Source organism: Entelurus aequoreus, linkage group LG16 (genome assembly GCF_033978785.1).
Source record: "Entelurus aequoreus isolate RoL-2023_Sb linkage group LG16, RoL_Eaeq_v1.1, whole genome shotgun sequence".
Lineage (NCBI taxonomy): Eukaryota > Metazoa > Chordata > Actinopteri > Syngnathiformes > Syngnathidae > Entelurus > Entelurus aequoreus.
The window spans coordinates 9,625,032-9,648,559 of NC_084746.1; the positions used below are offsets into that span (position 1 = coordinate 9,625,032).

Consider the following 23,528-nt stretch of genomic DNA (forward strand, 5'->3'; position numbering starts at 1 on the left):
TTTTTTTTTTTTTTTTACTGAATGGGACTCCCAAAATGTACATGACAATAAAGAAAGTGGGATTTACAATATTAACTATGAAAATAAAACACTGAATATTAACAACATATGAACATCCACCTCCTCCATCCACATCTTTTACAATCAAGCAAAACGCAACAAAACATGTAAAAAATACGAATGTAAAGTGTAAAAAAAAAAAACACAGACAATATGATATATTATCACTTTTATGAAGAAATCTGACACAATATGTTACTGCAGACTAATTAGGAGTCTTTGTTTGTTTACTTACTACTAAAAGACAAGTTGTCTAGTATGTTCACTATTTTATTTAAGAACTAAATGACAATAATAAACATATGTTTCATTGTACACTAACATTTGTTGTTACAATAAAGACAATAATTACATTTTTTGTGGTCCCCTTTATTTAGAAAAGTATGGAAATACATTTAAATAACCCTATTCTCTTTTATTCCAGTCACTATTGCTGTAATTGTGGTTGTGATCTTCCATCATAGTAAATGTTCACCTATCAGTCATACTTTCTTAACACCTTTCTCACAAACCCTTTCCTCTCGCTCTTATTGTCGCCTTTCCAACTCAGTCCCTTTCGTTGTCTTTAGGGCTCTAGGATCAGTACACAACCTCAACATTTGGCGTGGAGTTCTCCGAGGCGCAAGAGTTATTGAGGCTAATCCATGTGATCCGTCACGTTGTGTTGGTATCGATCCTGACCTCGGTGCAGGTGGGCAGGGTGACGGTTGAGGAAATATCGACCACCACTTCCCGTGCTAATGCATGCATGTGTCGGGTGGGTTAGAGATATTTGTGGTCACGTCCTTTTTAGACGCCATGCGTGCAGACGCCCTCCCTCTGACATTTCCCCCCCGTGCGTGGGCAGGCTCGTAGGAAATGCAGTTTAAAAATCATATAAAAGGGTTTAAAAATAACATGATTACTGCATGTGGACAGGTAAATTGTTATCAATTCTTCCTTCTCCTCGTTTCAACATTTGGTGAAACACTACAGCTAATCACACACCTAGTCTAACACCACACACTCTTGGATTTTGGTCACACTCCATTCTCTAGCCTGGTTTATTTATAGTAGTATTGTTGATTATTATATATATATATATATATATATATATATATATATATATATATATATATATATATATATATATATATATATATATATATATATATATATATATATATATATATATATGTATATATGTATAATACAATTCATAGAGCTATACTGCCCCCTTGTGTCTGTGCCGTCTACTCACTCCTCCAACCATAACACTCGGTCCCACGCGCGGTCGATATCCAATGAGGATATGAGAGTCGGTATTGATTGTCAATTGTTATAATAATGTATCGTAAAATAGCATACGTTGTGAGGGTACTATTAATGCAATACGGTAACTCAACTTACGAGTTAAATTGGTTCCGTGGCAGCGCTCTTAACTCAAAACACTTGTGTCTCAAAGCAACGTCTCCCGTTGGATCGAAATTAAATCAATTTAATCCCCCAAAAACGGGATAATTTAACCATTTAACATGCCTTTTAAAAAAAAAAAAAACATGGGAAACTGACAAAACTTAACATATTTTTACTATAACAATCTACAAAGTTAATATAGTTGGCTTCTCTTTCTTCCCCTCCATTTATCTGTTTCATTGTGTATCTCTAATTGTCATGACATATATGTATTGTTGCATTTGAAACAATTGTATTGTTGATAATAGAGGTCATTATTGTTATTACTCATTATCAATAGTATTATTTGTATTAGTATTTGTATTGATCCACTTGTAGTGTAATAATGTTCATTGTCATTTCTGTATTATTAATATTTACTTCACTAACTGCTTCTTTGATATCACTTTTACTATCATATTTGTACATATCATATTTGTTGATGCTGTTGTTGTTGTTATTGTTGTTGTTGTGTATTTGTCTTATCCCCCTCCTGCACCAAACATGAATATAAATCCATTTAATAAAGTCAAATATAAATAAGACAACAAAAGAAGTATCCCATATTTCTCTTTTGTAAAGTAAATGTGTACAGTGGATATAGATCATCTACATCTACTATATGAGTATCTAGACAGGACTATAAAACATTTAAAAAATAAAAACACACTTTAAAAAAATAAATATTGCAGTAAAACAATACAGTAGAATGTGTTACTGACAACTAAAGTTGTTTCTTGAAGTAATGATATAATAATGTTAACTATACACACCATCAGCAGCTTCTCCATATTTTCATGGATAAATGTCCTCCGTTTAGGTACGGTTGTCACATTCTCGGCCGGCGTGAGAATCTTTCTGCCACACGCTCGGTCGTGTTTCTGATGATTGATTTCTTTAATTCAATGACCTTCACTCACTTTCTTCCTTCACATGGTTGGAAAAAAATAAAAAAGTTATGTGGATCTCTAACTATAAGCTAAAAATAAGCTAATAACCTCACAGGCGGGGATGTTTGTCATCACATCGTTTGCTTGCCACTTAAAGCATTAAAAACCAGCCGATAGACTGCTCTTATCTCAAAGCGCTTAACATTGGGGCACTCTTAAGTTGAGGTACCACTGCAAATACATTCTAATGAGAGAAGAAATGGAATGTATGCTTTAGTGTTGTCCCCATACCAATATGTTGGTACCGGTACTAAATGTATTTCAATACTTTTTCTAAATAAAGGGGACCACAAAAAAATGTCATTATTGTCTTTATTGTAACAACAAATGTTAGAGTACATGAAACATATGTTTATTATTGTCATTTAGTCCTTAAATAAAATAGTGAACATACTAGACAACTTGTCTTTTAGTAGTAAGTAAACAAACAAAGACTCCTAGTTAGTCTGCAGTAACATATTGTGTCATTTATACACCTATTATTTTGTACACATTATGAGGGACAAACTGTAAAAAATGGATTATTGACCTACTTGTTCATTTACTGTTAATATCTGCTTATTTTCTGTTTGAACATGTTCTATCTACACTTCTGTTCAAATGTAATAATCACTTATTCTTCTCTTCTTTGATACTTTACAATAGTTGTGGATGATACCACACATTTAGGTATCGATGTGATACCAAGTAGTTACAGGATCATACATTGGTCATATTCAAAGTCCTCATCAGTCCAGGGACGTATTTACTGACTTCATAAACATAATATGAATGTAAAAAATATCGACATAATCATAGTAGTATCGACGAGATACGCTCTTGTACTTGGTATCATTACAGTGGATGTCATGTGTAGATCCACATTGTAAAAAAAAAATCCTATTTTTATGGTTAATTTACTCTAAATGTCTACTGTAATTTTTCTATTTTTTTAAATAGTTTATAAAACTGTAGAATTGAAGATATTATCTGTAAATAAACAATCCGCCTGTTATTTTAAGTAATATGCCAGTAATGACAAACTATGTACACCACCGTTCAAAAGTTTGGGGTCACCCAAACAATTTAGTGGAATAGCCTTCATTTGAAGAACAAGAATAGACTGTCGAGTTTCAGATGAAAGTTCTCTTTTTCTGGCCATTTTGAGCCTTTAATTGACCCCACAAATGTGATGCTCCAGAAACTCAATCTGCTCAAAGGAAGGTCAGTTTTGTAGCTTCTGTAACGAGCTAAACTGTTTTCAGATGTGTGAACATGATTGCACAAGGGTTTTCTAATCATCAATTAGCCTTCTGAGCCAATGAGCAAACACATTGTACCATTAGAACACTGGAGTGATAGTTGCTGGAAATGGGCCTCTATACACCTATGTAGATATTGCACCAAAAACCCGACATTTGCAGCTAGAATAGTCATTTACCACATTAGCAATGTATAGAGTGTATTTCTTTAAAGTTAAGACTAGTTTAAAGTTATCTTCATTGAAAAGTACAGTGCTTTTCCTTCAAAAATAAGCACATTTCAATGTGACCCCAAACTTTTGAACGGTAGTGTATATTTCTATTTTTTTTTACAGAAAAATACCAACTTAATTATACATAGCATTTTCTGTTTTCTTAAATTACTTTCAAATTCATGTAAAATGACAGTAATTATCTGTCATTAAATATGTAGCTTGTTATATAAAAGTCTATGTCCATACTAACAATCTAACACAGGGGTGTCAAACTCCAATACAGAGTGGGCCAACATTTAAAAGTGAACAAAGCCGCGGGCCAAGGCGGAACCAATTAACCTTTAACGTCCTCTACGAGCTGCCGTCACGTCCGCTTTTCATCCACTCTAACATCATTCAGACCCAGTCACAAGATATTTGCGGCTTCTGTACGCACACACGAATGCAAGGCATACTTCATCAACAGCCATACAGGTCACACTGAGAGTGCCAGTATAAAAAAAACTTTAACACTGTTACAAATATGCGCCACACTGTGAACCCACGCCAAACAAGAATGACAAACACATTTCGGGAGAACGTCCGCACCGTAACACAACATAAACACAACAGAACAAATACCCAGAATCCTTTGCAGCACTAACTCTTCCGGTTAGTGTTGCAAAGGGTTGTGGTTTGGTGTGGATTTAAAATGTGGCGTATATTTCTAACAGTGTTCACGTTTTTTTATTCGGCTACCCTCAGTGTAACCTGTATCGCTGTTGATGAAGTATGCGTTGCATTCTAATGTGTGTGCACATGTTATGTGACCGGGCCAGCGCTCGTTGGGCAGGCTGGCTGGCTGAAATTACACGGCGGGCCAGAGTTTGACACCCATGCTATAGAATAAAGGTATTTTTCTGCAGAACTGTTTGCATCGTCACTTTATTAAAGGTGGTTGATCCTAACAATTCAGAAAAAATCTGTAAAATAATGGTATTTTTCTGTGGAACTGCCAGCATTGTCACTTCATTAAAGGTATGTTTGATCGTAATCATTTGGAAAAAGTCTGTAGAATAAAGGTATTTTTTCTGCAGAACTGTTTGCATCCTCACTTTATTAAAGGTGGGTGATCTTAATAATTTAGTAAAAATCTGTAAAATGACCATATTTTTTTCCGCAAAACGTTTCATGAAAATGTCTGTAAATATAATGTTTTTGATCATTATTTGGTTTACAATGTTTTACTTTAATTTTATGGTTTTCGTTTGGCAGCCGTAGCTGCCAGTAGATGACCCTGTGTCTGCTTGTAAGTACTCTGTGTGTGTGCGCTGCCCAACATGCTCCTCTGCTCGTAAAACCAGCGTTTGAAAACAAAAATGGGGGGGGGGACCCGGTACTTTTTAGAGGTGGTATAGTACTGACTATGATTCATTAGTATGGTGGTACTATACCGGTATACCGTACAACCCTAGTATGCTTATTGTGGGGCATATTCTAGAATATTCTTTCTCTCCGTGTTGTATTTATTGGCCACATAAACCCACGTTTAAAGTGACTAACCACAATACAATTGATTGTAAATGATTCGGAATGTTGCAAAGTGTGCGTCAAAGATGAAAGTGTGTGGGCCTTTCCTGGGGAAAGGTATGGTCACACGGTGGGATTGTGGGTAGAAGTGAGAAGGTGTCAAGTGGTCTCCTCCTTGCACGTCTATTTCCTCTTTATTTCTGCTAAAAGACCACAGAGCTTCTCTGAATGAGGGGGAGGTGTGTTTATTTTAAGACCTCCCTCGTCCCAGACTCCATTTATTTGAAGGCTTCTCAGGTGTGAGTTAGTCCTGCACCCCCAAGATGAGACTCGGCCCGGTTCTGCTCTGCTTGGCCCCCTGGATGACCTCCGTCCTCTCAGGTGAGTTGGCTGTGGAACAGTTTTTGAAGGTGCCGTGTGATGCCAAAGTCCAAAATGTGACCTTGGGAACTGTTCTCCACGCTGTCGCAGCTCAGAGGAGCACTTCGAACTGCTGCCCCGGCTTGTCCAGGACCACCGTGCCGCCGAAGAACATCCTCAACTACACCATCCAGCCCGTGGGGGTGTGCGCCATCAGAGCCGTAGTGTAAGTACATACACTTGTAAAGAACATAATGTCATGGCTGTCTTGATGGGGGCCTTTTTACCAATCTACCATTTAAAAGCAGCAGTTCCATTGGCAGCAAAACAGGCCCAGAGCATAATACTACCACCACCATGCTTGACAGTAGGTAGGTGTTCCTTTTATTAAAGGCCTCACCTTTTATATATATATATATATATATATATATATATATATATATATATATATATATATATATATATATATATATATATATATATATATATATATATATATATATATATATATATATATATATATATATATATATATATATATACAGGTATATACTGTATATATTAGAGCTGGGAATCTTTGGGTGTCCCACGATTCGATTCAAAATCGATTCTTGGGGTCACGATTCGATTCAGAATCAAATTTTTTTCAATTCAACACGATTCTCAATTCAAAAACAATTTTTTTTTTTTTTTTTAAATTTTTTTTTTTTATATATATTTTTTTTTTTAATGAAAACAATACACAACAATACCATAATAATGCAATACAATTTCAAAACAAAACCCGACCCAGCAACATTCAGAATAGCAATAAACAGAGCAATTGAGAGCAATTGAGGACACACAAACATGACACGGAACAATCTAAAAGTAGTGAGACAAAAATGAATATTATCAACAACAGTATCAATATTAGTAACAATTTCAACATAGCAGTGATTAAAAGTCCCTCATTGATATTATCATTATAAACATTAATTAAAAAAAAAATAATAAAAAAAAATGAACAATAGGTTTTGGAATTGGATTGCATTGTTATGGTATTGCTGTGTATTGTTTTGTTGGATTGATTAATAAAAAAAATAATAATAAAAAATTAAAAAAAATAAAATAAAAAAAATCAATAAAAAAAAAAAATCGATTTTTTAAAAATGAGAATCGATTCTGAATGCGATTCGAATTCGAATCGATTTTTTCCCACACCCCTAATATATATATATATATATATATATATATATATATATATATATATATATATATATATATATATATATATATATATATATATATATATATATATATATATATATATATATATATATATATACACATATATACATATACTGTATATATATATATATATATATGTATATATAATGTGTTTGTTTTAATTTGAATGACATAACCAACCACTATATTAAGAAATCTTAAAAAAAACAAAACCCTGTACTTTCATCAATTGCAGGTTGTACACTCGAGGCAGAAAAACAATTTGTGCAGACCCTAACAGATGTTGGACACAGAAGGCCATGTTGAAGGTGGATGGAGGAGTTGTGCGTCCGAGTGAAGGAACTACCAAGTCAACAAGTGGCGGTGTGACATCACCACGCTGCACCACGTTGAAAAAAGGACGCAAGGGAGACGTAGGAGGCGTCGACCAAAACCAGCCAAGAAAATGCAATAAACTAATGTCCTGTAATGTCACTTTGTCTGTAAAAAATGCTTATGTTTACATAAAAACTAATAAATACCTCAATTGTGTGTACGTTTGTTGTGTGTCTGCAGGTACACAATGAAGGTAGTGTGTGGTCAAACAATATATTTTTAAATAGTTACACATCTTCAAAAAGTAAACGTAATGCTGAGAAATGTTGCCGCCTTGAAATATTGATGAAGAAAGTACTGATTGACACATCACAGTAAATCATAGCAATACTTGGCAGGGGTCCCCAACCTCTTTACCACCAGGGGCCGCTTTTATGTGGCAGATAAATACAGCAAAAATAAGTGCACGAAAAATACAACTGGCCATAACACTGAATTAGTGGGAGCCCCGGGCAACTTTCTTGGTGATGCCATTAGTCCCTTTATATATGGATTATATTGTTTCTTAAAGGGGAAGTGCACCTTTTTCTGGATTCTGCCTATCATTCACAATCATTATGAAAGACATGATTTTTTTCAAGCGTAGTAGACCTAAGTATTCATTAAGTACCACCATAATGACAACATTAAATACAGTAGTGTAGTAGACCTAAGTATTCATTAAGTACCACCATAATGACAACATTAAATACAGTAGTGTAGTAGACCTAAGTATTCATTAAGTACCACCATAATAACAACATTAAATACAGTAGTGTAGTAGACCTAAGTATTCATTAAGTACCACCATAATGACAACATTAAATACAGTAGTGTAGTAGACCTAAGTATTCATTAAGTACCACCATAATAACAACATTAAATACAGTAGTGTAGTAGACCTAAGTATTCATTAAGTACCACCATAATGACAACATTAAATACAGTAGTGTAGTAGACCTAAGTATTCATTAAGTACCACCATAATAACAACATTAAATACAGTAGTGTAGTAGACCTAAGTATTCATTAAGTACCACCATAATGACAACATTAAATACAGTAGTGTAGTAAACCTAAGTATTTATTAAGTACCACCATAATGACAACATTAAAATACAGTAGTGTAGTAGACCTAAGTATTCATTAAGTACCACCATAATGACAACATTAAATACAGTAGTGTAGTAGACCTAAGTATTCATTAAGTACCACCATAATGACAACATTAAATACAGTAGTGTAGTAGACCTAAGTATTCATTAAGTACCACCATAATGACAACATTAAATACAGTAGTGTAGTAGACCTAAGTATTCATTAAGTACCACCATAATGACAACATTAAATACAGTAGTGTAGTAGACCTAAGTATTCATTAAGTACCACCATAATGACAACATTAAAATACAGTAGTGTAGTAGACCTAAGTATTCATTAAGTACCACCATAATGACAACATTAAATACAGTAGTGTAGTAGACCTAAGTATTCATTAAGTACCACCATAATGACAACATTAAATACAGTAGTGTAGTAGACCTAAGTATTCATTAATTACCACCATAATGACAACATTAAAATACAGTAGTGTAGTAGACCTAAGTATTCATTAAGTACCACCATAATGACAACATTAAATACAGTAGTGTAGTAGACCTAAGTATTCATTAAGTACCACCATAATGACAACATTAAATACAGTAGTGTAGTAGACCTAAGCATTCATTAAGTACCACCATAATGACAACAATAAATACAGTAGTGTAGTAGACCTAAGTATTCATTAAGTACCACCATAATGACAACATTAAATACAGTAGTGTAGTAGACCTAAGTATTCATTAAGTACCACCATAATGACAACATTAAAATACAGTAGTGTAGTAGACCTAAGTATTCATTAAGTACCACCATAATGACAACATTAAATACAGTAGTGTAGTAGACCTAAGTATTCATTAAGTACCACCATAATAACAACATTAAATACAGTAGTGTAGTAGACCTAAGTATTCATTAAGTACCACCATAATGACAACATTAAATACAGTAGTGTAGTAGACCTAAGTATTCATTAAGTACCACCATAATGACAACATTAAATACAGTAGTGTAGTAGACCTAAGTATTTATTAAGTACCACCATAATGACAACATTAAAATACAGTAGTGTAGTAGACCTAAGTATTCATTAAGTACCACCATAATGACAACATTAAATACAGTAGTGTAGTAGACCTAAGTATTCATTAAGTACCACCATAATAACAACATTAAATACAGTAGTGTAGTAGACCTAAGTATTCATTAAGTACCACCATAATGACAACATTAAATACAGTAGTGTAGTAGACCTAAGTATTCATTAAGTACCACCATAATAACAACATTAAATACAGTAGTGTAGTAGACCTAAGTATTCATTAAGTACCACCATAATGACAACATTAAATACAGTAGTGTAGTAAACCTAAGTATTTATTAAGTACCACCATAATGACAACATTAAAATACAGTAGTGTAGTAGACCTAAGTATTCATTAAGTACCACCATAATGACAACATTAAATACAGTAGTGTAGTAGACCTAAGTATTCATTAAGTACCACCATAATGACAACATTAAATACAGTAGTGTAGTAGACCTAAGTATTCATTAAGTACCACCATAATGACAACATTAAATACAGTAGTGTAGTAGACCTAAGTATTCATTAAGTACCACCATAATGACAACATTAAAATACAGTAGTGTAGTAGACCTAAGTATTCATTAAGTACCACCATAATGACAACATTAAATACAGTAGTGTAGTAGACCTAAGTATTCATTAAGTACCACCATAATGACAACATTAAATACAGTAGTGTAGTAGACCTAAGTATTCATTAATTACCACCATAATGACAACATTAAAATACAGTAGTGTAGTAGACCTAAGTATTCATTAAGTACCACCATAATGACAACATTAAATACAGTAGTGTAGTAGACCTAAGTATTCATTAAGTACCACCATAATGACAACATTAAATACAGTAGTGTAGTAGACCTAAGCATTCATTAAGTACCACCATAATGACAACATTAAATACAGTAGTGTAGTAGACCTAAGTATTCATTAAGTACCACCATAATGACAACATTGAATACAGTAGTGTAGTAGACCTAAGTATTCATTAAGTACCACCATAATGACAACATTAAATACAGTAGTGTAGTAGACCTAAGTATTCATTAAGTACCACCATAATGACAACATTAAATACAGTAGTGTAGTAGACCTAAGTATTCATTAAGTACCACCATAATGACAACATTAAATACAGTAGTGTAGTAGACCTAAGTATTCATTAAGTACCACCATAATGACAACATTAAATACAGTAGTGTAGTAGACCTAAGTATTCATTAAGTACCACCATAATGACAACATTAAAATACAGTAGTGTAGTAGACCTAAGTATTCATTAAGTACCACCAAAATGACAACATTAAATACAGTAGTGTAGTAGACCTAAGTATTCATTAAGTACCACCATAATGACAACATTAAATTCAGTAGCGTTGTAGACCTAAGTATTCATTAAGTACCACCATAATGACAACATTAAATACAGTAGTGTAGTAGACCTAAGTACTCATTAAGTACCACCATAATGACAACATTAAATACAGTAGTGTAGCAGTGTAGTCACACTTCTGAATTTGGATTAATCATGATTAATCACATGTTATCGCTCACTAGCATTGTATAAATCAGCGTAAAAAAGACTGCAGTATTTCTCCTCACTCTTTAATCAGATTAATCAGACTTCTGAATTTGGATTAATCATGATTAATCACAGGTTATTGCTCACTTGTATTGTATAAATCGCCCACTCTTTAATCGAATTAATCATGATTAATCACAGGTCATCGCTCACTTCCATTGTATAAATCAGCATGAAAAAGACCCCTGTATTTCTCCTTACTCTTTAATCAGATTAATCAGACTTCTGAATTTGGATTAATCATGATTAATTCAGATTAGCACTCACTTATAATGTATAAATCAGCGGGAAAAATAATCCAGTATTTCTTATCACTCTTTAATCAGACAAAGTCACACTTCTGAATTTGGATTAATCATGATCAATCACAGGTTATCGCTCACTTGCTTTGTATAAATCAGCGTGAAAAAGACCCCAGTTATTTCTCATCACTCTTTAATCAGATTAATCAGATTTCTGAATTTGGATTAATCATGATTAATTCAGGTTATTGCTCATTTGGATTGTATATATCGGCGGGAAAAAGACCTGGGTAATTCTTCTCACTCTTTAATCAGACAAAATCACACTTCTGAATTTGGACTAATTATGATTAATCACATGTTATCGCTCACTTGCATTGTATAAATCAGCGTGAAAAAGACCACAGTATTTCTCCTCACTCTTTAATCAGATTAATCACACTTCTGAATTTGGATTAGTCACAATTAATCACAGATTATCGCTCACTTGTATTGCATAAATCAGCTTGAAAAACACCCCCAGTATTTCTCCTCACTCTTTAATCAGATTAATCACAGTTTTGAATTTAGATTAATCATGATTAATCACATTTTATCACTCACGTGCATTGTATAAATCGACGTGAAAAGGACCCCGTTATTTCTCCTCACTCTTTAATCCGATTAATCATGATTAATCACATGTTATCACTCACTTGCATTGTATAAATCAGCGTGAAAAAGACCCCCAGTATTTATCCTCACTCTGTAATCAGATTAATCACACTTCTGAATTTGGATTAATCATGATTAATCACAGGTTATTGCTCACTTGGATTGTATAAATCGCCCCACTCTTTAATCTGATTAATCACGATTAATCACAGGTCATCGCTCACTCGCATTGTATAAATCAGCGTGAAAAAGACCCCGGTATTTCTCCTTACTCTCAAATTCGGATAAATCAGACTTCTGAATGTGGATTAATCATGATTAATCACATGTTATCGCTCACTTCCATTGTATACATCAGTGTAAAAAAGACCCCGTTATTTCTCCTCACTCTTTAATCCGATTAATCACACTTCTGAATTTGGATTAATCATGATTAATCACAGGTCATCGCTCACTTCCATTGTATAAATCAGCGTGAAAAAGACCCCTGTATTTCTCCTTACTCTTTAATCAGATTAATCAGACTTTTGAATTTGGATTAATCATGATTAATTCAGATTATCGCTCACTTGCATTGTATAAATCAGCAGGAAAAATAATCCAGTATTTCTTCTCACTCTTTAATCAGACAAAATCACACTTCTGAATTTGGATTAATCATGATTAATCACAGGTTATCGCTCACTTGCATTGTATAAATCAGCGTGAAAAAGACCCCAGTATTTCTCCTCACTCTTTAATCAGATTAATCATGATTAATCACAGGTTATCGCTCACTTGCATTGTATATCAGCGTGAAAAAGACCCCAGTTATTTCCCCTCACTCTTTAATCAGATTAATCAGACATCTGAATTTGGATTAATCATGATTAATTCAGGTTATTGCTCACTTGGATTGTATAAATCAGCGTGAAAAAGACTGCAGTATTTCTCCTCACTCTTTAATCAGATTAATCACACTTCTGAATTTTGATTAATCGTGATTAATCACATTTTATCACTCACTTGCATTGTATAAATCGACATGAAAAGGATCCTGTTATTTCTCCTCACTCTTTAATCCGATTAATCATGATTAATCACACGTTACCGCTCACTTGCATTGTATAAATCAGCGTGAAAAAGACCCCAGTATTTATCCTCACTTTGTAATCAGAGTAATCACACTTCTTAATTTGAATTAATCATGATTAATTACAGGTTATTGCTCACTTGGATTGTATAAATCGCCCCACTCTTTAATCAGATTAATCACGATTAATCACAGGTCATCGCTCACTTCCATTGTATAAATCAGCGTGAAAAAGACCCCTGTATTTCTTCTTACTCTTTAATCAGATTAATCAGATTTCTGAATTTGCATTAATCATGATTAATTCAGATTATCGCTCACTTCCATTGTATAAATCAGCGGGAAAAAGACCCCAGTATTTCTTCTCACTCTTTAATCAGACAAAATCACACTTCTGAATTTGGATTAATTACAGGTTATCGCTCACTTGCATTGTATAAATCAGCGTAAAAAAGACCCCAGTATTTCTCCTCACTCTTTAATCAGATTTAAAGAATCTGCGCTCCCAATAATTAGCACGATTAATCTGAGTAGATACGTGATTAACGAGGCATTATTTTTGATTAATCGCATTCATATTGTTATTTTTGACAGTCCTAATTCAAACACATGCAGTACAAAGTTGTCCGTAGCAAATTGCTACAGTGGATGAAAAAGCGGGTCCTCCTTGGTGAAATGTCGGCCATGACGCTTGAGTCCATCCAGGTACGCCATGCTGGTCTGCGTCCACAACTTGTCAGGGTCAGCACAGATTCTCTTGCCTCGCCGTGTGGTGAACCTGCCAGAAATCACCTAACATTCAACAGAACGCCCGAGCAACTGAGAAATAAAGAAATGTGTAAAAACCTGAGAGTTGTTGTTTGAGGAGTCTAGAATAGCATTTACTCAGCATTATGTTCCACACATTTAGAAAACTTGTATATTTTGAAAACTTCTTAAAACTTGAAATCTTAATTGTCGGCTGTGCCACACTGAATTAAAATGAGTCCATGAAGCCAGCCGAGTGCGTGGGAATCATTCCGAGAAGAGAATGGAGAAGCTGCTGATAGTGTGTTTGACGGAAAAAGGAGCTTGCAGCAATATGCCGAAGAAGAAGTCTGCTCTACAAAGGTCAATTGTTATGGAAACACTGCTCTTGTTTTCTGATACAATCTAGAAATCAGGTTTTCTTGTTAAAAAGTATTTTATAGTTAGAGTTTCTTGTTAAAAAGTATGTTACAGTTAAGAGTTTCTTGTTAAAAAAGTATGTTAAAGTTTGAGTTTCTTGTTAAAAAGTATGTTACAGTTAGAGTTTATTGTTAAAAAGTATGTTGCAGTTTAAATTTCTTGTTAAAAAGTATGTTACAGTTAGATGTTCTTGTTAAAAAGTATGTTACAGTTACAGTTTGTTGTTAAAAAGTATGTTACAGTTAGTTTATTGTTAAAATGTATGTTACAGTTAGAGTTTCTTGTTAAAAAGTATGTTACAGTTAGAGTTTATTGTTAAAAAGTATGTTGCAGTTTAAATTTATTGTTAAAAAGTATGTTACAGTTAGAGTTTCTTGTTAAAAAGTATGTTACAGTTAGAGTTACTTGTTAAAAAGTATGTTACAGTTTGAGTTTCTTGTTAAAAAGTATGTTACAGTTAGAGTTTCTTGTTAAAAAGTATGTTACAGTTAGAGTTTATTGTTAAAAAGTATGTTACAGTTAGAGTTTATTGTTAAAAAGTATGTTACAGTTAGAGTTTCTTGTTAAAAAGTATGCTACAGTTATAGTTTATTGTTAAAAAGTATGTTGCAGTTTACATTTATTGTTAAAAAGTATGTTACAGTTAGAGTTTATTGTTAAAAAGTCTGTTACAGTTTGAGTTTCTTGTTAAAAAATTATGTTATAGGTAGAGTTTATTGCTAAAAATGTTGTTACAGTTAGAGTTTCTTGTTAAAAAGTATGTTACAGTTAGAGTTTCTTGTTAAAAAGTATGTTACAGTTAGAGTTTCTTGTTAAAAAGTATGTTACAGTTAGAGTTTATTGTTAAAAAGTATGTTACAGTTATAGTTTATTGTTAAAAAGTATGTTGCAGTTTAAATTTCTTGTTAAAAAGTATGTTACAGTTAGAGTTTATTGTTAAAAAGTCTGTTACAGTTTGAGTTTCTTGTTAAAAAAGTATGTTATAGTTAGAGTTTATTGCTAAAAAGTATGTTACAGTTAGAGTTTCTTGTTAAAAAGTATGTTACAGTTAGAGTTTCTTGTTAAAAAGTATGTTACAGTTAGGGTTTCTTGTTAAAAAAAGTATGTTAAAGTTAGAGTTTCTTGTTAAAAAGTATGTTACAGTTAGAGTTTCTTGTTAAAAAGTATGTTAAAGTTAGAGTTTCTTGTTAAAAAGAATGTTGCAGTTAGGGTTTATTGTTAAAAAAGTATGTTACAGTTAGAGTTTCTTGTTAAAAAGTATGTTACAGTTAGAGTTTCTTGTTAAAAAGTATGTTACAGTTAGAGTTTCTTGTTAAAAAGTATGTTACAGTTAGAGTTTCTTGTTAAAAAGTATGTTACAGTTAGAGTTTCTTGTTAAAAAGTATGTTACAGTTCAGAGTTTCTTGTTAAAAAGTATGTTACAGTTAGAGTTTATTGCTAAAAAGTATGTTACAGTTAGAGTTTCTTGTTAAAAAGTATGATACAGTTAGAGTTTCTTCTTAAAAAGTATGTTACAGTTAGAGTTTCTTCTTAAAAAGTATGTTACAGTTAGAGTTTCTTGTTAAAAAGTATGTTACAGTTAGAGTTTCTTGTTAAAAAGTACGTCACAGTTAGATGTTCTTGTTAAAAAGTATGTTACAGTTACAGTTTGTTGTTAAAAAGTATGTTACAGTTAGTTTATTGTTAAAATGTATGTTACAGTTAGAGTTTCTTGTTAAAAAGTATGTTACAGTTAGAGTTTATTGTTAAAAAGTATGTTGCAGTTTAAATTTATTGTTAAAAAGTATGTTACAGTTAGAGTTTCTTGTTAAAAAGTATGTTACAGTTAGAGTTACTTGTTAAAAAGTATGTTACAGTTTGAGTTTCTTGTTAAAAAGTATGTTACAGTTAGAGTTTCTTGTTAAAAAGTATGTTACAGTTAGAGTTTATTGTTAAAAAGTATGTTACAGTTAGAGTTTATTGTTAAAAAGTATGTTACAGTTAGAGTTTCTTGTTAAAAAGTATGCTACAGTTATAGTTTATTGTTAAAAAGTATGTTGCAGTTTACATTTATTGTTAAAAAGTATGTTACAGTTAGAGTTTATTGTTAAAAAGTCTGTTACAGTTTGAGTTTCTTGTTAAAAAATTATGTTATAGGTAGAGTTTATTGCTAAAAATGTTGTTACAGTTAGAGTTTCTTGTTAAAAAGTATGTTACAGTTAGAGTTTCTTGTTAAAAAGTATGTTACAGTTAGAGTTTCTTGTTAAAAAGTATGTTACAGTTAGAGTTTATTGTTAAAAAGTATGTTACAGTTATAGTTTATTGTTAAAAAGTATGTTGCAGTTTAAATTTCTTGTTAAAAAGTATGTTACAGTTAGAGATTATTGTTAAAAAGTCTGTTACAGTTTGAGTTTATTGTTAAAAAAGTATGTTATAGTTAGAGTTTATTGCTAAAAAGTATGTTACAGTTAGAGTTTCTTGTTAAAAAGTATGTTACAGTTAGAGTTTCTTGTTAAAAAGTATGTTACAGTTAGGGTTTCTTGTTAAAAAAAGTATGTTAAAGTTAGAGTTTATTGTTAAAAAGTATGTTACAGTTAGAGTTTCTTGTTAAAAAGTATGTTAAAGTTAGAGTTTCTTGTTAAAAAGAATGTTGCAGTTAGGGTTTATTGTTAAAAAAGTATGTTACAGTTAGAGTTTCTTGTTAAAAAGTATGTTACAGTTAGAGTTTCTTGTTAAAAAGTATGTTACAGTTAGAGTTTCTTGTTAAAAAGTATGTTACAGTTAGAGTTTCTTGTTAAAAAGTATGTTACAGTTAGAGTTTCTTGTTAAAAAGTATGTTACAGTTCAGAGTTTCTTGTTAAAAAGTATGTTACAGTTAGAGTTTATTGCTAAAAAGTATGTTACAGTTAGAGTTTCTTGTTAAAAAGTATGATACAGTTAGAGTTTCTTCTTAAAAAGTATGTTACAGTTAGAGTTTCTTCTTAAAAAGTATGTTACAGTTAGAGTTTCTTGTTAAAAAGTATGTTACAGTTAGAGTTTCTTGTTAAAAAGTACGTCACAGTTTGATTTTCTTGTTAAAAAGTATGTTACAGTTAGAGTTTCTTGTCAAAAAGTATGTTGCAGTTAGAGTTTCTTGTCAAAAAGTATGTTGCAGTTAGAGTTTCTTGTTAAAAAGTATGTTACTGTTAGAGTTTCTTCTTAAAAAGTATGTTACAGTTAGGGAATTTTGGGGGAACTGTTTGACTTCACTTCATTTCATCGGGGAAACTCGATCGGACATACGAGTTAGGCTATGAACTCTGGCACAGAACACATGAGCCCGAGTACTACTTGGGGTTACGATAAAATTGGAACTGGATTAGTGCAGTGCGAAATGGACATAAATATATATACAGATACAATATTATACATATATATATATATATATATATATATATATATATATATATATATATATATATATATATATATATATATATATATAAATATATACAAATATACATATATACAGATATACATATATACCTATATACATTTATACATAGATATACATATATATGTATACATATATATATACATATATACAGATCACAGTAAAAGAGTGCGGGTACTAGACTGGCCTGCCTGTAGTCCAGACATTGAAAATGTGTGAAGGCTAAAATATAAGAAGGGAGACTGTTGAACAATTTAAGCTGTACATCAAGCAAGAATAGGAAATAATTCCGCTTCAAAAATGTGTCTCCTCAGTTCCCAAACCTTTACTGAGTGTTGTTAAAAGGAAAGGCCATGCAACACACTGGTAAAAATGCATTTTTTGCAATGTGTTGCTGCCATTAAATTCTAAGTTCATGATTATTTGCAAAAAATAACAAAGTTTCTCAGTGTGAACATGAAATATGTTGTCTTTGCAGTCTATTCAATTGAATATAAGTTGAAAAGGATTTGTTGTACCGGTAATCTCTTTTTATTCACCATTTACACAACGTGACAACTTCCCTGCTTTTGGGTGTTGTATTTGAAAAAAAAACATTCACCCCAGTTCCCCCGAAGAAGAAAGAAAAGTGACTCACACCACAGCGTGCAGAGAACAAGATGGCGGCCTTTGCACGTAGTACTTGGTCAGCAGGTCCTGGTGGACTTGTGTGTCCCTGATCCTGCGGCAACAATCCGCTGGTCTACCTGGTGAAAAAAAAAGACATGAAATAAGACATCACGTCAAAGGCCAACAACGTGGACATGACACTAACCTCCAGCTGAGACCATGACGGCCAGCAAGAAAAGGGAGAACAAGCTGAGTGCTGCCATGGCAGGTGTGGGAGATCATCAGGTGTGAAGTGGATGTTTGTGTCTTTAAAGCCCACTCTGAGTGGATGTCACTCACACGTGAAGAATACTTGCAATACTGGAAATAATCACGGCTTTTTTCCTCCCACAGAAGAAAGCCACACAGCCTTTGACCTCCTTTCACTGCAGAGTGGCCTACTTTCCTGCACCACCCAAACTACAATGTCTTATTTGGACTGCGAGAGGCAATGATGAGAGAGAGATATAGCAGATTAGTCTCGCTTAACAAGTGGCTGTCTATATTCTGTAGGCAACAGGGACTAACGTTTATTGATAACTGGCCCTCTTTCTGGGGCAAACCAGGCTTGCTGATGAGAGACGGCCTTCACCCTAACCAGGAAGGCACCATCATCTTGGCTAGGAACATAGAGTACTGTTTGAGTCACACTTGACTGACTACACTAGAGCAAGCCCGGTCACAGGCAATTACAGAGTCTGCTAGTCCGGGTGAGGAGTCAGTTAAACTAGAACTAGCCAGCGCCAGGCTGGATAATCCCTGCACACATAGCAATTCTCTTAGAATAATACACAACTCACATAATGTTTTTGCTGTTGTGACTGTGTCAGAGGTAGACATGCACTCTACTGAGGTGGCAAATTATGATGTGTCCAGTTTATCGCAGCACCAAGTAAACAATCTGAAAATTCCCATCATATCAATTCTAAGATATGGTCCAAACTATTTAAAGTGCACTACGCATAATAAACGCAACATTATTAATATTGCTACTACGGATAATTTCAACAAAAACTCGTCAAAACAGCCCAATACCTATAATATGGGCTTTTTAAACATACGATCATTGTCTCCCAAAACGTTATTGGTTAATGAGGTCATTAGAGACAACAATCTTAACGTCATTGGTCTTAGCGAAACCTGGCTCAAACCAGACGATTTTTTTGCGCTAAATGAGGCATCTCCTCCAATCTATACGAATGCACATATTGCCCGTCCCCTTAAAAGGGGGGGGGGGGGGGGGGTCACACTAATATACAATGAAAACTTTAACCTTACCCCTAACCTAAATAATAAATATAAATTGTTTGAGGTGCTTACTATGAGGTCTGTCACACCGCTACCTCTCTACCTGGCTGTTATCTACCGCCCTCCAGGGCCCTATTCGGACTTTATCAGTGAATTATCAGAAATCGTTGCTAAAATCGTTGCTGATTTAGTGACGCACGCCGACAATGTAATCATAATCCACTGGCTGCCTGTATCTTTTAGAGTCCATTTTAAAATTATCTTACTAGTTTTTAAATCCTTACATGGTCTTGCCCCACCGTACCTCTCAGAGTTGCTCCACCTCTATGCCCCCACCCGGTCCCTCAGGTCATCTGATCAGCTGATCCTGGAGGTACCCAAAACAAAGCGCAAGCTCAGAGGGGACAGAGCCTTCTCTGTTGCGGGTCCCAAACTCTGGAACGATATCCCTCTCCATGTGAGACAGGCCCCTTCTTTGGCTATGTTTAAGACCCTTCTAAAAACCCATTTTTATTCACTGGCTTTTAACCCAGCATGAGATTTTAAACTGTTTTTAGCTTTTAACTTTTTTAACCGTTTTTAACTGTTTTTAACTTTTAAACTGTTTTTTATCCAACAAACTGTTCTTAGGGTAATTTATATTTACTTTTTCAATGTGTATTTTTATTTCTGTTTTAAATGTTATTTTTTAGTCTGTCCTTTGCCTCTATTTATTTGTGGTGTACAGCCGTTTGTTTTTCAACTGTGTTTGTTTTTAAAGGGCTTTATAGATAAAGTTGTTAAGGTATGGTATGGTATGGTATAATGGGGAATTTAATATCCATATGAATACGCCATCGGACCCTCAGTGCTATAATTGATAGCTGTGGTCTTACACAAATAATAAATGAACCCACGCATCGCAACGGTAATACGATGGATCTAGTGCTTGTCAGGGGTGTCACCACCTCTAAAGTTACGATACTCCTGTATACTAAAGTAATGTCCGATCATTACCTTATAAAATTTGAAGTTCTGACTCATTGTCAACAAGCTAATAATAATAATAATAACTACTATAGCAGCCGCAACATTAATGCTGTCACAACGATGACTCTTGCTGGCCTACTGCCTTCGGTAATGGCACCATTCCCAAATTATGTGGGCTCTATAAATAACTTCACTAACAACTTTGACGACGCCCTGCGCGAAACCATTGATAGTATAGCACCGCTAAAGCTAAAAAGGGCCCCTAAAAGGCGCACCCCATGGTTTACAGAAGAAACTAGAGCTCATAAATTATCATGTAGAAAGCTGGAACGCAAATTGCACGCGACTAAACTTGAGGTTTTACATCAAGCATGGAGTGATAGTTTAATAACTTATAAACACATGCTTACCTTAGCTAAAGCTAAATATTACTCAAATCTCATCCGCCTCAACAAAAACTATCCTAAATATGTGTTTAGTACAGAAGCATCGCTAACCCAACAAGGGACTCCTCCCAGTAGCTCCACCCACTCGGCAGATGACTTTATGAATTTATTTAATAAGAAAATTGAAGTAATTAGAAAGGAGATTAAAGACAATGCATCCCAGCTACAACTGGGTTCTATTAACACAGATACAACTGTATATACGACGGATACCGCCCTCCAAAATAATCTCTCTTTTTTATTTTTTTATTCATTTATTTATTTATTTTTTACAGGCACTACGACACATCGTTACGTCATGACATTGCTGGTTTTAGGAGCAGAGGAGCATGTTGGGCAGTGCACACACACAGAGTACTTACAAGCAGACACAGTGTGTAGACAGAAAAGGGAGAATGGACGCATTTTGGTGTAAAAAGTAAAGATAAAGGTGAAGTTATAACACTGAAACACCCTCAGGAAGAGCTGCTTTAAGACATGGCTAGCTAGCTAGCAGCTAACATCCATACTTAGCTACTTCTAAATCACTAATCCTGGTCTCCATGGCAACAAATAAAGTACGTTTTTACATGTAGCATTATCACTGGAGGACGAAGACCAGCTAAACATGCTTCACTACACACCGTAGGAGGATACTATAGCTCATCGCTAACAAAAGCTAGCACTCCTGAATGTAAACAAATGCCATGGGTGGATCTACACCTAACATCCACAGTAATGATACCAAGTACAGGAGCGTATCTAGTCAATACTACTATAATTACATCAATATTTAGAACAAAAAAAATAATATTATGTTTATAAACTCAGGAAATACGTCCCTGGACACATGAGGACTATGAATATGACCAATGTATGATCCTGTAACTACTTGGTATCAGATCGATACCTAAATGTGTGGTATCATCCAAATCTAATGTAAAGTATCAAAGAAGAGAAGAATAAGTGATTATTACATTTTAACAGAAGTGTAGATAGAACATGTTAAAACAGAAAACAGGGCGACACCTACCCTTTACATCAGTATTTCTTAACCATATTATAATTGGTTTATTAAGTATTTATATTTTATTTTACATTTTAACAGAAGTGTAGGTAGAACATGTTAAAACAGAAAATAAGCAGATATTAACAGTAAATGAACAAGTGGATTACAAATCTATTTTTTACAGTTTGTCCCTCATAATGTGTACAAAATAATAGGTGTATAAATGACACAATATGTTACTGCAGACTAATTAGGAGTCTTTGTTTGTTTACTTACTACTAAAAGACAAGTTCACTATTTTATTTAAGGACTAAATGACAATAATAAACATATGTTTCATGTACACTAACATTTGTTTGTACAAATAAAGACAATGATGACATTTGTTGTGGTCCCCTTTATTTAGAAAAGTATCGAAGAGTATCAAAAAGTATCAAAATACATGTTAGTATCGGTACCGGTACTAAAATATTGGTATCAGGACAACCCTCGTTCATGTACAATTATGTGTCTGCATTTATTTGAGTCTTATCAATGTCTTCTATGTGTGTGTGTGTGTGTGTGTGTGTGTGTGTGTGTGTGTGTGTGTGTGTGTGTGTGTGTGTGTGTGTGTGTGTGTGTGTGTGTGTGTGTGTGTGTGTGCGTGTGTGCGTGTGTGTGTGTGAGTGTGTGTGGTCACCTCACCTTTCCTGTGTGACAGGAAGTGCATGCAGTCGCAACATTCTAGCACTTTCTAAGTTGTGCCACACCATGCTGGAAATACATTTTAGATGGTAAATAAACTTGCTTTAAAAGTCAACATCATAAGTAAAAAGTGATAATAGTTACGTTAAATTACATATATACTTACATCATGTATATATTACACGTTATTATGAATGTTACTACATGACATATATACTTACATCATGTATATAATACATGTTATTATGAATGTTACTACATGACGTATATACTTACATCATGTATATATTACATGTTATTATGAATGTTACTACATGACATATATACTTACATCATGTATATATTACATGTTATTATGAATGTTACTACATGACATATATACTTACATCATGTATATATTACACGTTATTATGAATGTTACTACATGACATATATACTTACATCATGTATATATTACATGTTATTATGAATGTTACTACATGACATATATACTTACATCATGTATATATTACATGTTATTATGAATGTTACTACATGACATATATACTTACATCATGTATATATTACATGTTATTATGAATGTTACTACATGACATATATACTTACATCATGCATATATTACATGTTATTATGAATGTTACTACATGACATATATACTTACATCATGTATATATTACATGTTATTATGAATGTTACTGCATGACATATATACCTACATCACGTATATATTACATGTTATTATGAATGTTACTACATGACATATATACTTACATCACGTATATATTACATGTTATTATGAATGTTACTACATGACATATATACTTACATCATGTATATATTACATGTTATTATGAATGTTACTACATGA

General features: G+C 33.3%; 2 protein-coding genes across 2 annotated transcripts; one reads left to right on the forward strand and one right to left on the reverse strand.

Annotated features, from left to right (window-relative positions):
- The first annotated feature begins 5,718 nt into the window (after window positions 1-5,718).
- Window positions 5,719-7,565, forward strand: LOC133631443 (C-C motif chemokine 8-like). The gene is made up of 4 exons (XM_062023642.1): window positions 5,719-5,790; window positions 5,881-5,995; window positions 7,235-7,464; window positions 7,555-7,565. Exons 1-4 carry the CDS (start codon window positions 5,733-5,735, stop codon window positions 7,563-7,565), a joined length of 414 nt encoding a protein of 137 aa, XP_061879626.1. The 5' UTR covers window positions 5,719-5,732.
- Window positions 7,566-13,524: 5,959 nt separating this feature from the next.
- On the reverse strand, window positions 13,525-18,619 carry LOC133631264 (eotaxin-like). The gene is made up of 3 exons (XM_062023440.1): window positions 18,492-18,619; window positions 18,315-18,423; window positions 13,525-13,876 (listed from the first exon to the last, which is right to left on the reverse strand). Exons 1-3 carry the CDS (start codon window positions 18,547-18,549, stop codon window positions 13,738-13,740), a joined length of 306 nt encoding a protein of 101 aa, XP_061879424.1. The 5' UTR covers window positions 18,550-18,619; the 3' UTR covers window positions 13,525-13,737.
- Window positions 18,620-23,528: the final 4,909 nt, after the last annotated feature.